The 17,182-nt window shown below is 37.6% G+C and overlaps 1 protein-coding gene across 1 annotated transcript in view; it reads right to left on the bottom strand.

Annotated features, from left to right (window-relative positions):
- grm5b (glutamate receptor, metabotropic 5b) overlaps nt 1-13,699 on the bottom strand; it is a 61,917-nt gene extending 48,218 nt beyond the window's left edge. The window contains exons 1-2 of the mRNA XM_016462646.1: nt 13,586-13,699; nt 10,454-11,380 (exon numbers count right to left, since the gene is read on the bottom strand). Of these exons, the coding sequence (XP_016318132.1) occupies nt 10,454-11,240 (787 nt within the window). The 5' untranslated portion in view covers nt 11,241-11,380; nt 13,586-13,699. The remainder of the gene's footprint in view (nt 1-10,453; nt 11,381-13,585) is intronic.
- Nucleotides 13,700-17,182: the final 3,483 nt, after the last annotated feature.

The raw sequence follows: 17,182 nt of genomic DNA on the forward strand, positions 1-17,182 counted from the left end.
CATCTCTTTGCATGTCCTACAACATAACCCAAAAACAAGTGGCATTTTAGCACTTCCGATTCCACTGTACTGAAGTCATTGGGTTTTTTGAATGGGTTTTTGGTCTCATTTCTTCTCTGTGATGCATTCAGACACTGAGTCTGGTCATCGTCTCTCTAAACATTTGTTTTAAATGATTTTCTGTCCTCTTACGTTCTGGAATAACTAGCCGCCTCCCGTAAAAGTGCTGACGACAAGAGCCGAGTGCAAAGACTCCATCCTGTCCAATACCCAAGATTTTACTCAATCGACATGACATTTAAATCTAATTTAAATAACCTCAGGCGGAGCATCACAGCAACTCGTGAAAAGTCCCAAATGCTTTCCTTTCATCTCTTTTATGGACAGAGAAATTCTGATGACCATGCTATTACTAAAAATGACATGCGGGAAAATATAATCAAGAAAACACACGCCTGAAGACCAACATAAAAACAAAATTGATCCTGTTTGCTTTCTTAAAACAAGTTTCTGGTTCTCAGTGTACATTATTAACACTACTATATAAAATACTTTTGTCATCTATTATTAAAATATGAATAACTACACTGTAAAAACAATTTTTCAGAGTTGTAAAGATTAAAAGAGAAAGTCTTACAAGAAAATACTGTTTCAGTCTTTAATGTCTTTAAATTTTCGGTCTTTAAATTTTTCACATTTAATTAAAAGTGTTACTTGCCGTTTACTTTATCAATTTCTGAGTAAAAATGAATTCAAAGTAAATAATCCTACATTGAAAAAGGTTTGATGCAGAAACAATTGTTTCACAATTAAAGAACCTAGAAGCAACACACTGAATTAATTGTAAAATTCTGAAGTAGAAAGACTAAAATTTTCTTGTATTTTCTTGTAAAATGTACTCCAGTAATCGGTTTTATTTACTTCAAAATATATATTTTAAGTATATATTTGTGTGTGTATGTGTGTGCGTGTATACACACACACACACACACATATATATATACATATATACTCACACACTACAGTTCAAAATTTGGGGATCAGTAAGATTTTTAATGTTTCTGAAAAAGTCTCCTCTGATCATCAAGGCTGCATTTATTTGATCAAAAATACATTAAAAACAGTAATGCTGTGAAATATTATTACAATTTAAAATAGCTGTTTTGTCTGTGAATATACTGTAAAATGTAATTTATTTCTGTGATCAAAGCTGAATTTTCAGCCTCATTAATCCAGTCTTCAGTGTCACATGATCCTTCAGAAATCATTCTAACATGCTGAATGTTTTTACTAAATATTTTCTCTTCCTAATAAAAGTATTATGAAGTGAAATTGTTCACAAATGTTGTTTTATGTTGGCTTAACAGAGACAATTTTGCCAAGTCATCATGCTGCACGATTAATCTTTTCTTTAAGCAAGTTTTCAGCATTTAAATCCAACTTTTTAGAAAAAGTCTTCAGAAGCCTCAGAAGATCAAATGAGAGAAATTACTCATGACTAAAATTAGAGTTGGCTTAAGAACGAATGAATCTGGCCCTGACGGCGGGGGGATCATGAAGTCACCGGCCGGCCAGAGAGATCAGAATAGATGCTTGTGTAAATGTCAGAGTGCATCACTAGTGTTAGGATGACAGTAAACGGCCCGCAGCGGATCAGGGTGTGAGATGCCATATTCACAAACACATTTTCTCGATCCCATGAGGCTTTGAGATGATCAGCAACTCCTTTTGGCATTTCAAAGGAATAAACTGCGACTAAAAGGGTTTGTGCAGTTTGTGTAACGAGCATAACAACATGAAATCAAAACTGACCCAATTTTCATTCTTAATAAATGTCCCTGCCTATATTGTGAGGGATTCATCAGTGCACATTATTCCAATTCAAAAAATTGCTTTTATGAAAATGTAATAACATTCACCGCCTCTGAAAATAATTTTCGGTTCTGCTGATGTAATCAAGACCGCATGGGTGGGAAAAATAATATTAAGCCAACTAGATTTTACAGTGCAAAAATTGCAGCCATGACACTGGTCGCCTGGGCATTGCTATGCAGTTGCTAAGGTGTTTTGTGTGGTTGCCAGGGCATTGCTAATTGTTTGCTTTCTGGACTAAGTCTCAAGTCTCTTTATATATTTTCTACCAAGATGAAATGCAAGAAATTCTATTCTGTATCTTATGCATTAGATGGATATGTTCAGACTATAGCCAGATGAAACCCACAACATCATGTGCAAAACACCACAGACTGAGGACTCCAGCTGTCACCTGTCTGTTTATGAAACAGGAAGTGTCTGCTGCATGGAAAACAGACGCATTTACATCAGAAAGGCTGTAATACTTGAAAAATTCCACCCCCGTTGGCAGAAACGGAAACAGCGAAAATGACATGGTAACAGATCCATGACCCTCTGGAGATGCATTTCAATGTCTCCACTGCTTCATATGAAACGGAACCATATAACCTCTGAAATAAAGTCTAGTTACAAATTCACAAACCTGAAAGGTGAAGAGTGTAATTTCAGCGCCACATGCATCACTTTGCTAAAATAATGACTGCTTTTTAAACAGGTTTCCTATACTGCCATTGGGCAAATAAACAGATAGCCCCGCCCCTAACTCTCACTACTGGTCCATTGGTTGAGTCAACTTTGCTGTTTTGGGCTGGTCGAGATGTTTATAAAAACATATTGAAACCATATTGCACCACAGAGTTACACTTTTGGGGAATTAACTTACAAATGGCTTTGTCTCGCTGCATATTAAACTGATGAGACACGTCACCTTTAAATATCTATACAAAAAAATGTCATGTTTTACCCTAAAGTCAAAAGAAAAAAAAGATATATGTTAATATAAGTTATATTTTGCATAAATCAAAAGCCTTTTCTAACGCTATTTACATTTTAGCATTTTAAAAATTTTAATGACAATTTTTTTTTTTTAACTAAATGTTAAAAAATAAAATATTTTACATTTTTATTTATAAAAAAGAAACTAATAAAATAAATAAAATGTAATTAATATTTGTAATAATATTATCAAAATAATAACTAATTTATTAATATATACATAATAATATATTTATTTATTTTTATTTATTTATTTAGTCATTTAGCAGACGCTTTTATCCAAAGCGACTTACAAATGAGGACAATTTATATTTAATAATTTAACATAGATAATTGTTTAAATCTATCATATTATTAATATTATTAGTATTACATTTTAGAATTTTCATTTTTGTAATGTAAAAATATGTTGTTGTTTTTTTGCATTATGATTAGGGAGAAATTTTGCAATGCAAAGCAAAAATAAAAATAATAATCTTAAAAATAGGCTTCATTTTCTTAAATGTAATTTTTCATCAAGATATCCGTTCTTATTTGTTTTCAGGGTGAAATGTGACCCAGACATATTTTTGCAAGATTCACCCCTCTAAGAGGCACTGAATTAAATCCAACTGGCATCACAGACACAAAAAACTAAATTAGCCAGAGCATTTAAATGAGACAGGACTGTATGTTCTTGAGTGGCACTGTGTCCTTTCGTGCTTCGGCCGGAGTCTATTATGCAGCACTGCGTGTGCCGTTGAGAAAAGGTTGTGAGATTGTGTTCCTCGTAAAGGTTCCTGTGGCTTGTTAAGGACGCATTCTGTGCCTCGTTAAGCCAGCTGTGTTCCTGCGCTCATCAGTGCTACCGGCTGATAGAAATGACGCAAACCCAGCTCACATCAAAACCCCGCTTTTATTAATGCCTGTCTCGCTCGCTCACTCCGTCCACCCACGCAGCTCAGAGTTAACAATTCAAATGAAAAGGACCGAGAGTGAAAGAAGGTAGAGAGGTTGCCATGAAGAATATGCCGGTTTGTCATTTATAATCATTCAAAATATTCTCATTCACCCTGAAGTCTGAGAAACAAAGAGACACGTCTCTCCTACAGGACCTGCGATATCCAGCGCATAAGCAAGTGCTTGCAGGTGTGTCGTAGTGTGTGTGTTTGTGTGTGAAGGCAGTCTCCCAAATGCAGGCAAGCAGGTGAAGCGATCAAAAGAGAAGAAACAGATCGAGACAAGACGAGAGAGCAGCCCAGTGTCACGACGAAACCCTCGCAGTAGCGCTTGCTCTTCAAAACCAGAACCAAAACATCTCAACGTGACAGCTTTACTAACCTCGCTTCAGATGATTCCATAACACCTCGCTGATCTTCAGATGTGACTTGCTCACCAACGGATCCTCTGCAGTGAATGGGTGCCGTCAGAATGAGAGTCCAAACAGCTGACAAAAAACATCGCAATAATCCACAAGCAATCCACACCACTCCAGTCCATCAGTTAACATCTTGTGAAGTGAAAAGCTGCGTGTTTGTAAGAAACAAATCCATCATTATGGCATTTTAATGTTAAACCATTGCTTCTGGCCAAAATATGAGCCCATAATCTATAATAACACTTTCTCCAGTGAAAAAGTCCAACTCCTGTCATCTCTCACATTAAAACCCACAGACATATTTGTTTTGAACTGTTTTGGACTGTTTTCACTTTGTAAACTGTGCTTGATCTGTGCAGATTTATCTCCTGATTCAAACAAGATTACTTTTTACTGGAGAAAGCGTTAGTATGGACAGAGGACATATTTCAGCTGGAAGCAATGGTTTTAAGTTAAAAATGTCTAAATGATGGACTTGTCGTAATGTTAATTGATAGACTGGAGTGGTGTGGATTACTATTATTATGATTATTATGATGTTTTTATCAGCTGTTTGGACTCTCATTCTGACGGCACCCATTCACTGCAGAGGACCCATTGCTGAGCAAGTGATGCAGTGCTACATTTCTCCAAATCTTAACATGTTACTTTTCTACATCTTGGATGGCCCTCTGTGTCACCTCCAGATGCTTGGTAAAGATGCAATGGTTCGTGAAAGATCAAATATGCTGCTGTCTACTCTCCTCAGTACCTAATATTTGGGTAAAAGAGAGAGGGTAGATATTAATAAATATTTATTAATGAGCACATGAGCGCATCTTAATATTAATGTCATTAATTCTTAATCGCTACTTACAACCACACACACAAATAAAACGACACATTATATCCATGAGTGTGACTAAATGATGACAGAATTCTCATTTTTGGGTGAACTATCCCTTTAAGAACAAAAGTTCCATTTAGAACCATGACATTATTGGAGAACATTTCCAAATTCCACTAAGAACACTATCATTCTAAGACTAAGCATGTGTGATGAGCTCCTCAGATCTCCTCAAACTGAATTTATTCTACTTCTCTTTCTGCTCGTCTCTAATATTCTTCTCCTAATCGTGCTTTTTGGCTTTCTCTCCGTTACGGCCATCTCTCACTCACCCGCCCCTCTCCTCTCCATCTCTCACGCTCTTCCAGCGCTTTTAAATTTCACCCAATTTAGTTAAACGAATCTCTCTTCCATCCTTCAATCACTCTCTTCACAGCTGCTTATTCCTGAGAGGAGACGAGAGAGATGGTACAAGATGCGCAGACAGAGAGAGAGAGACGGATGCGAGCGTGGGAAGAGAGCTGAAGTCCTTCAGATCTTAAGTGAAGGTTACACTCCACCAGATTCTGACACACACACAACTACAAACACACAAACACATTCTGTACTGAATGCTGATTAGGAACACAATGGCTTTCCCAGCATGCTTTAGCCATAACATATCCCTCAGTGTCTGATGTCAGTGCTGCCAAACGTCAATGGCATCTTATAACAAATCAAAATGTGTCAAATTTGAACGTGTGCACATTTAAATTGCACAAATGGGATTTGAGACCTATGGAAGAGGAAGTGGTGAATAATGCCTTATATTTCAGTCTGTTTCTCACACTAAACTACTGTACGACTTCAGACAACTTGGAATATAGTGCATGGGTCATATGGACAAATTTTTGGTGCTTTTATGGTGTCATTTTTGGAGCTTTACAGCCCCTAGTTACCATTCATTTGAACTGTGAACATTCAAAATGTCTTGTATAGTGTTGTACTGAAAAAATAGTTACGCTGGTTTGGAACAAAATGAGGGATAATTAACCTAAAAATGAATATTTTCTTGCAAAAGAGCATGATGCAAGAGCAAGGAAGAGTTTGACAACCAGTTAAAAACACTTTCACTTTCAGCTATAAAAACACTTTTTTCTACATGCTGCATGCACAAATACTGCTCATTATATTGTTTTAGTCTATTTTATATAAACACACACTCTTTATTCAAAGGTTTGTATTAAGAATATTAAGAAATTAATATTTTTATCCAGCAAGGATGCATTAAATTGATCAAAAATCACAGTAAAGACATTTATAACGTTACAAATTTCAAATTTTCAGCTGTTGTTTTAAATTGTCTATTCATCAAAAAAGACTCTTGAAAAAATGCGTCATGGTTCCCACAAAAATAATAAGCAGTACAACTGCTTTCAACATTGATAATAATTAGAAACGTTTCTTGAGCAGCAAATGAGCATATTAGAATGATTTCTGAAGATCATGTGACACTGAAGACTGGAGTAATGATGCTGAAAATTCAGCTTTGATCACAGGAATAAATGACATTTTACAATATATTAAAATAGAAAAAAGTTATTTAAAATTGTAACAATATTTCATACTATTATTGTTTTTACTGTATTTTTTACCAAATAAATGCAGCCTTGGTAAGCCTAAGAGACTTCTTTCAAAATCGTTACAAAATCTTAGTGATTCCAAACCTCTCACCAGTAGTGTGCATATATATAACTCACAATCTCAATAGAAAAAAAAAACACTCTGAACCTATTACAGTCTATGAGTCTGTGTGAAATTTGATTTATTTTGTCTGTTTATTAATAGGTATGTCAGGGTGATCATCTTCTTGTCCTTTTCTCTTCTTTCTCTTTGTGTGTGCGCGTTTTACACTGTCTGCCATCTTAATTAAGTCCGGGACACATTCCAGGTCCTCAGCTTTGGGGACCAGACAGTAAAAGTGCTTACAACCCTGAACCTCTCTAAACACACACACACACACACACACGCACAGTCTCTTGAGTCGGCGTGGAGTGGGGGTGTACAGTGGGATGAAAGGAGAGCGAGTGGAGTGGGGGGGAAGGAATCTCGTGAATGTGTGTGAGTGTGTGCGTGTGCGAGACCTCAGAGGAAAAGAAACATGTTAAGGTGTAAGAATAGAGTCGTAAGCCTGGAGCATCAGAAGAGCAGAGCTATGACTACAACTAAAACTAAGATGGAAACGTATTGCTTTAAAAAAAAGTATAAACTATAAAATGTGAAGTAAACAAAAACCTAACACTCAATAAAAAAATAAAAAAACATTTGAACTGAAGTACATGATGACAGTCATCTAAAATCAGAAAACTATCCAATTCATCTCAATGGTAGTTGCTTGACCTGTGCACTATTTGCTCACTTAAGTCAATCACCTGAGCTGTAAATGTCATGTGACACAAGGGCGTAGGTTTGATTTTGGCATTGGTGGGGACATAACGGCAGACAACAGACATTTCAATGTTTGATTAAAATTATTGCTAGGGACAATTTAGTAGTCACTGGATATTGGTAGGATCATGTCATAGTGTCTCTACTAAATTCTACATCCTTGAAAATCATAACAAGCGATGTCTGGCTTTGAAACTATAGTTCTCTCCTTAAACATGAAACAACAGATTAATCCAAATTTCACAAAAAGCTTATGGACGTAATTATAAAATAAGTCAGTCATTGAAGTGAGTTGCTGTTTTTGTCACTCTTCTGAGAAAGTTTCATTCACTTGTTTTGTACCCACACAGAGAAATTCTGGTCAGATTTTTTATGTTCATCTGATCTCATTTTTGTAAGTTGTGTGACGAGCGTCCCGAGGCTTCATCAGCGTCGCCCTGGAAACAAGCGAGGAGCACCTGGCCATCATCATCACAGGCTAATCGGTCACAGCTGCACCTCATCAGGCGGCGGCTACATATGCCACGCAAGCCCTGCCATCTAGGAGATTCCTCCATGAGACTGAGCACTAACTCGCCCTCTCATTTTTCCCACAGAAAGCAGCGTGTGACCGACCAGCCCCACAGGAGCACTGCATGGACCCTCTGCACTGGGAAGACGGAAGAGAGCACTCACGGCACCGGAGCACCTACCTGGACCTTTCTCACTAGCACCCATCACCCCAATAAATCCACCCTCCGGGGTATTGATTGAGATTACTTGTCGTGTGATTCTTCACCCCGTTACAGTTGTTTGTAACTTTTCTTTCTGTTTTAAAGATGTTTTCTTTGGATTGTTTGACTACTCAACAGAGAATACAGGAAAATATAACTTCATTCATTTGTTTCTTGCTAGACACATTTTACATAAACAAAGATCTGGCTCTAAAACTCTCTTTTCTTTATTCAAAGTTGATCTAGACAAGTACATAGTTCTGCTAATCCTAAAGCAGTGAAAACTACATCTCTATATTGATCCTATGTGTCCTCTTAAAGTTTATAAAAAAAAATGGTTACTACACTTTTACTATTATAAAACCATGGTTAATTTTCTTAAGGAATTTGTATTTGTGTATTTTCTTTCTTTCTTTCTCCTTTGCTATGTTTTTATAACTGTACTGCTTTAATGGTTTGATGTTTTGTACCGTTTCATTAAAAAAGGAAAGAAAACAAAAGATTTACGATATCCGCTCTGAACTTCCAATCTGAATCAAAAGATTTTACAAACCTGCTCCGAAGTTCAAAAGATTCAGGAACCTGCTCCAAAGTTCAGAATCAAATGATTCGCATTACGCAAAGTTCCAACCTAAATTAAATGATTCGCAATACGCTCAGGAACCCGCTCCAAAGTTCTGAACTGAATCAAATGATTCAAATGTAGAATCAAATGATAGTCAATGTAAAAAAAATAATTTGGGAGAAGCAGATGAACACAAAACAGCAGTACAACAGAAAGTTAACAACATGAAGTAAAGAGGTTAAACTTTATCATTCAGTTGAACTGTGCTCGTATGTTTTAAACACTTCAACTACCTTATGTGTTCTTATTCCGCACATGTATTAATTGAAAATCAGTACATTATATTATACTAGTCCATTTCACACTTTCAAGAGCCTTAAAAAAACTGAATGATGCTTTTTGCCCTCATAAACGTGATCAAATTGAAAAGGAAAATTATAATAACCTTGCAGTGGAGATATATGCTTACATGATGTACAAACCTATCAGCAGACCTTTTAGTCACACTCTGATGTTTTTCTTTTGCTTTTGCTCTTTACAGATGTCCACACACATACTTCACAAACATCTTAACGCACAATTTCCATCGGACACTAAAAGAGGCCACTTTGACAGAATACATGTGACACTTCTGTAACAGACACCATGAACATCACGCCTCAATGCTGTCGTGTGTGTGAACAGCACTGCACTGATGCAGAATATAAAGCAGCATGGCAAAACAAATCATATTTTAGCTATGAGTTTGCAGTTTGAATTGAATGTCAATGTCACTACTGTGATAAAATACACAAGCAACAGACCACCATTGCATGCCATTTCACCATACATGGAAAACAAACAGCTTGAGCAGTGCAGTCAGATTCATAAATGAAGGACTCTTTGAGAGGTTCATTAAAAGAATCGGATCAAGAAAGACTCACAAGTTGAATCAGTCTAATGAATTTCTTGCTGGAAAAAAAAAAAGATTCCTGTAATAAATTGGTTAAAAATAATCACGACTCACGAGTTGATTTAGTATAATGAATTACTTGCTTAATACAATTTACAAATAAGTGACTCTGATGATCCAATTCCTGTATTCATTTAGTCAAAAGGAATCACAAGTTGAATCAGGCAAATGGATTACTTCTGTAGCTGAATCCAATTTTGAAACAAATAACTCTTATGATTCGACTGCTGTAACAAATTGGTCAAAAAGAATCACAAGTGGAATCAGCTAATGAATTACTTGCTGAATCCAATTCACAATTGAATACATTTTATGATTCAATTTCTGTAATGAATTGGTCAAAGAGACACAAGTTGAATCAGTCTAATGAATCACAAGCTAAATCCAATTCTCAAACAAATGATTCTTTTGATTTGAATCCTGTAATGATTTGGTCAAAAAGACAGAATTAGTCACTGAACCCAATTCACAGACCAAAGACTCTGATTCTTGCAATGAATCATTAAAAAAGACAAGTTTAAACGCTCTAATGATTTGCTGAATGATTCTTTGATCAGATTCCTTTAATGAATTGGTTAAAGAAATGAATGACTCTTATGATCTAATTCTTGCAATGAATTATCAAAAAAATTAAAAAGCTGAATTAGTCATTGAATCCAATTCACAAACAAAAGAATCTTATGATGTGATTCTTGTAATGAATCAGTTGAAATGACTCACAAACTTCAGCAAGATTATGTGCTAATGTAAATGAAACACTCACCCTCTGTGTGGATGGCTGATAAATAGGTCCAGTTGTATCTCTTCACTATGTCCACCATGGCTCTGGCCTGCTGGGCGTCCGATGGCACCACCCTCATGAAGTATTTGTAGAGTGATTTGTCGCTGAGGTCCATACTGGTGGCGGAGTACGCGATCTGCGGGATATTAAACAGCTGCAGCAAATTCTGCACTTGAATGGCCACGGAACTCGAACCCGGACCGATCAGCCCCACGATTGGCTTCTTGCCCTTCATGGGCGTGGCTCCGGCATCGGCACACTTGGCCCCGCCCCCAGCCTCCTCGCTTTCATCGGCAGCGACGAGCGAGTCCCGTATGAACTCGATGCTTTGCTCCAGGGCGACAGCGGAATGCCAGCAGGAGTCACGGATCTCGCAGCCCAGTGTGACGTTGGGGAGGATTTTGGGGTCTGCATTGATTCGGTCCAGCGTGTACATCATGGCCTCCACGCGCTGGATGCCGTACTGCTCCCGAACCGCCCCGCATTTGCGCTCGTGCACTTTGTCGGCCGGCGGCTGGTGGTGGACGGAGAAGAGGGCACCGATTATGATGTCACCGGGAATGTGGGCCACGACACGCCGCTCGCTGGCCTGGCCCGCCGTCGCCAGTGACGCCAGGAGCAACATCGCAAAGAGATACAGGCAGACCATTTCGGAGTAAATTAGAGGCCGTGTCTTTGTTCTTGTCTGGGCCAAAGACGCAATCACAGTGAGGAAGTTCAGTCCAGTTGCTTCGTTCCTTCTCCGAACTTTCTGTATCTGATTACACATAAAGGGGATTCTGGAATCATGCGGCTTTGAACCGTGCTGTCATTTGTCCGAGAGCTTCTATGACGACCCTGAGCAGGATGCTGGGTCGTTGCCGTGGCAACCTGGAGCTGGGGACGGCATGAGATGAGGGGCCTCATAACCTTGAATGAGAGGAGATGGACACAGCAATGTTATTACATCCACACAAACAGACAAAACATGCTGGAAAATGATTTTTCAGAGTTGTAAATCAGATTGAGATTATTTGAGCGCACTTAACAAGAAAATACTATTTCAGTCTTTCTGCTTCTAAATTTCACACTTCATTCAATGTCTTTGCAATTTTTTTAATTCATTGGAACAATTAAACTATTTTTTTTAATTATTTGCCAAATTTACTAGCAATTTCGGAGTAAAAATCGTTTCTACACAAGTCTTAAACTTTTACATTCAATATTTGATGACATCATTCTATAGGAGAGTTGTTTTTAAAAAACAAGTGTGATAAAATTGGTGTAGGATTTACTTTTATCAGAAATTGCTAGTAAATATCACAAACAATTAAAAAGAAACAAGTAATTTTGAAGTAGAAAGACTAAAATAGTATTTTTTTTTTAAACATACTCTAATATTTTTGTTTTATTTACAACTCACTTTACAACTTTAAACATATTTGTAATTATTTGTGAAATTAACTAGCAATTTCTGGGTAAAAGTAAATCCTAAAACAATTTTATTTTACCCCAATTTTTGTCACACTGTTATGTTTCATACAGCTTTCCTGCAGAATGATGTCATCAAAAATTTCAAAATTGTTAACAGTGAAAATAATTTTTACTCCAACTCGCATCAACTTAAATTAAGTTTAATCTTGTATAAACTTTAAAATTAAGTTGACATTAGTTAAATTATTTTAATGAGTTGATGTAATGGAAAAACATGTTGCCATGAATTATTGATCATATTTTTACAGTATATGTTGGAATTTTACTTTGGAAAATGGAACTTTCAGAATACATGTGAAGTTCAATTGTCCAAACTAAAGTTCCAGTATACCTCTGTAAACAAATGAACACAACAAAACCATTCTGGAATACAAGGGTTGACTAATGAATTAATTTTAGCAGAAAGGTCAAAAAAATCTTTGTAATTATTCGTGAAATATACTAGAAATTTCTGAGTGAAAGCTGTTTCTACATCAATTTTTTTTTTTTAGTGTATATGGTTGCAAGTTCATCTGTTTCAGTGTGCCATGATGTTTTGTTTGAATATAACGTGTCTTCTGGGTCTGAAAGTGCAACAAAAATGTTGGCTGTCAACAGACATTCAAGAATAGCCAAGAAAGCTTTCAGGCCCTGGACACGAGCAAACAACACTCATATTGGCTGTCAGACCCATTCATTCCAAGTGAAGACCACATAGAGACCAAAAATGAGGTGACAATTTTTTACAATAAAAACAGGAGAGCATTTACAGAATGAATGGACCTGCACTGCGAGGTTTTCACAAGCAACTCGTTTTAGTCTCACAGCAATGGCATCTGTATAAATAAAGACCAGCATAAATGAATTCCCTCATTCAGCTGCATTCAAGGGCCGGTTTCATCTGCCAAATTGCAGATTGGACCCTGGGTCCTTGTTAAAATGTGGGGTCCATTAGAGAGACGATGAAAAGCTGCCTCGCTTTCGAATAAAAGATTAGGGCAAGAGCTGGATGGAAGCGAAAATAACTAATGAATCACACTGAACCATCCTTCTGCCTCCGGCATAAAAGAAACAATAGGAGGGGAAACAAACTGCAATCCCACAAAAACCTCGCCAATATCAGCCATTCGCACTGAAATCGTGCTGGCATTTAATGCACACTTCATTCAAATGAATGCAAATGTCAGGCTGATAGGGCAGAGAGCTCCACTCAAAGATCGAACGGGACGGATGAGAGTGAACGACCTTGCCGTTGATCACCGAGAGAACGGGAGCTTTGCGCTGTCCGCGGTGCTGAAACGCATCACACTGCAGTGGCCACAGAACTCCATGAGCTCAAATGCATCTCATAAACAACCTCCTGTATCTCCTCAATCTTAATAAGACATTGCATATTTAACATTGCAAATATAACATTCGTACCAAGTCACACATGCAATGCATATGAAATTGCACATGATACATTCCTAGTAAGTCATACTGGTACCCATACAACCGATATGCTCGCGGTCGGTCGATAATCTGCAGAGAGCGAAACACAGAAAGAGAGCGCGCGTTCCTCATTCCAGAACATCATCGCTTCCACAGATCCAAACTCGCGCGCAGAGCGTGTGTCCGTGCACAGGTTGTCTGTGGTGATGTTCTGGTGACGGTCCTTCTTACCTGCAATCCACTAAGGTCACGGATGGCGTGTGCTTTCCACAGGTGTATCGTCGGAGATTTGGGGTCGGTAGCCCGGTAAACGGCGGGGCACCAGAGAGCCACAGCTGTAGTGTCGTCTCGTCTTCTTGGCACGCACTAACACTGCCTGAGCGTGATCAGGCACACACATCCCAGCCCGCGACTCAACCCCTCCCACCAGTGAACCCCGAGACTGGCTGCATCCAACCGGCCGTGGCACCTGCAAGCCTGCGCTTCTCCTCCTCACAACTAGTGTCGATGATTTACAGTGATTATTTTATCATTTAATGTTTGAACATGAGACAAACGACCATAGGGACGATTGCGAAACATGCTTTTCTGCTGTTGTGAATGAATGGATGAGGCTCTAACGCAGGTAATGCATTAAGGGTGCCTGTTTGTGAGTGACAAGGTGCAAGATCGCATATGTTTTTAAAATGTGAGGGGCCCCACACCAATCCAATCCCTGCGGTACCCCACCTCAAACAGACACAAACCAGCAGAAGACCACCACCTTGTGGCACTTCACTATACGGGACTGAAATGCAAATTACCCCCTTTCAAAGTCTAAGGGATGATGATTAATTCATTCAGTGGATTTAAAGCTGTAAAGATCAAATGCAGGGTAAATGAACACCAGTGTGAATGTATAAGGAGGTAACGTGATGGAAAATGCTGCAAAATTAATAGCATAATTCACTCAAAAATAAACACTCTGTCATTATTTGATCACTTTCATGCCGTTCCAAACACGTGTGACTTTCTATCTTAAGCGGAACATAAAAGAAGACATTCTTTAGAACGTTGGGGTCACCCAAACATTTTTAAAAATATCTTCTTTTAACAACCTTATTTTCAAGGTAAGAGCCGGCCACCGGAAGCCTCGCACATTCAAGTAAGAATGTGCGAGGCTTCCGGTGTCATTGCTTCCAGTTATTTTACCTGTTCAGAAAACGTAAAAAAAAAAAAAAAGGTCTGCTATGCTGCTTGATCTTATAATCTGGTATTTGTTGTCATATTATTTTAATAATCATAAACACACTTGTTTGTAGCGCAAAAACTTTTACCGTTCAGTGCACGGTTATATTTTAGTTATTTTCTATAGCGGCTAAAGAATCGGAAGTCGCACATTCGCAGAAAACAGCTTAACTTTCGCGTGGCAAAATATGGTGGCTAGTCTAAAAAAAAGTCTTACAAGTTTCGAACGACATGAAGATGAGTAAATCATAAACTTTTTTATTTTAGGGTAAACTACTAAGACACTGTAATAATTTCAAATGCATTAAAAAATAACAAAAGTGAAAGAAACTTTTGCTATCGATATGGATATTTAGTGAATAAAAAGGAAAAAGTCGATTTATTTATTTTAATATTTATTATATACAAGTTATTTCTGAAAGCAATTTATTCATGCAAGAATATAGTGACCATACAGCAAAAGTTTAAGTTACTCACCTTATCAGCAAACTTTATTTTCTGGGTTTATTTCAAGCCAGCATGACGTCGCTAAAGTGTGGATAAAGCGGTGGCTGCGTTACAGGATGGGGCTTTTTAGCCAAAGTGGCTTTGGGCTTCGCGCGGGATTAATGTGCCCACCAATTGCGCGCGGGATTAACGACCGTTAAAAGGGCAAAACCACTCCAGCAGCTTCATGTGATGTTTACCACAATATGGATAGCCTTCCTCGTAAATCTCTCTATATAGGCTATCTCTCTAAATTTAACATTACTCACTTAAAGTCGTAATTTATACCCTCTCGTTTTCGCCCCCTACTTTACTGAGAAGACCATGAACTAGGCTAGACTGGTTTAGGCGCATCAGCCGCTATTCTTGTGAAGTAGTTGGTCACTTAACAAGAATTCCCCCTAGCATTTCTCTTAAATGTCTGACTGAGGTGGTGTTTAGTGAGCCCACCACAAGATGGATTACAGCGGAAAATCTGCTTCCATATTCATATGCAAACATCTAAAAAAGAATAAACAATATGCTGAACATTAAGCCCACGCTAAACCCAACCAGCTTTCAGATCTTCCCCAACAAAAGCAAACACATACTGCAAGCTATAAAATGCTATGAGGGCCGATATATTTCTTCATATATATTATACATGTGTATTGTGGAGCTGTCAGAAACACTAGCTCAGTAACAAAGTCAAAAGTTTAACTGCATCTATCTATCTATCTATCTATCTATCTATCTATCTATCTATCTATCTATCTATCTATTCCAAATAAAAATCCCAATACAGCTTTTAGGTAAACAAATGAACACAATAAATCCACTCTGGAATACAAAGGTTTACTAATGATTTTAGCAGAAAGGTTCAAATGTGCTCTCAGGACAAGAGTATTCTTCATAATTGTCAGGTTGGGGCAGGTTGTCACATGCTTTTTAGAATACATACAATTATTAATTGCATTGTCTGTCAGCCAAACAATGGTTTGATATGCTATCATTTCATGAATCACTTTAGGTTATAATTACTGTTAAATTTCACTAAAAAGGCCATTAAACAGGCTATAATATGATATTTAAAGGAATAGTTCACCTAAAAATGACAATTTGCTGAACATTTACTCGCCCTCAGGTCATCCAATATGTAGATGAGTTTGTTTCTTCATCAGATTTGGAGAAATGTAGCTTCACATCACTTTCTCAGCAATGGATCCTCTGCAGTGAATGGGTGCCGTCAGAATGAGAGTCCAAACATCTGATAAAAAATCACAATAATCCACAAATAATCCACATTACTCCAGTCCATCAGTTAATGTCTTGAACAGTGAAAAGCTGTGTGTTTGTGAGAAATAAATCCAACATTAAGACGTTTTAACTTTAAACCGTTGCTTCCAGCCAAAATACCGATTTAATCCATAATCCATAATAATGCTTCCTCTGTAAAAAGTCCATCTCCTGTTGTCTCTCACATCAAAATCCACCAACATAGTTCTTTAGGGCTGTTTTGCACAGTTTTGGCTTGTAAATGGTGCTTGATCTGTGCAGATTTTTTCTCCTGATTCAGACCAGACCACTTTTTCACTGAAGAAAGCATTTCCCATTTCTTTAATGGCAACATACCCCGATATTGGAGCAAGTTTGTCATAAAAGCTCAGAACATGTTAAATGATCTTTTTTTTCCAAAACAATAAAGGTGTGAAACATTACATTATTCACTCAAAACATATTCTTTTGGAATTTTACATATATAATATTTTAGAACAATTAATACAACTGGCCAATACCATAACTATCAATACTAGAGCAAAAGCACTTCCCACTGAAATCATGTGACCCATCTAATCCCTGTTCACTTGACTGCTGGTTGTTCATCCAAACGCTCAGAGCAACCAGCGCTGGAATGGTTGTTGAAAATGCTTGTTAATTATAGAATTAGCATGATTGAGACCACAGAGTGTAGGCTTGTATTAAATACACTCAGATGCTGGAAAGCGTCCTAAACGCTTCTTAGAAAGTACAAGAGTAATTGTTCAATGGCTTCTGGGGTCAGGTTCAGCTCTCAGATCTCAATTTCGAAATATTGACACTTAAGACTGGTTTTGCGGTCCAGGGTCACATATTATT

Source organism: Sinocyclocheilus anshuiensis, unplaced genomic scaffold (assembly GCF_001515605.1).
Source record: "Sinocyclocheilus anshuiensis isolate Anshui unplaced genomic scaffold, SAMN03320099.WGS_v1.1 scaffold48, whole genome shotgun sequence".
In the NCBI taxonomy this organism is placed as follows: Eukaryota; Metazoa; Chordata; class Actinopteri; order Cypriniformes; family Cyprinidae; genus Sinocyclocheilus; species Sinocyclocheilus anshuiensis.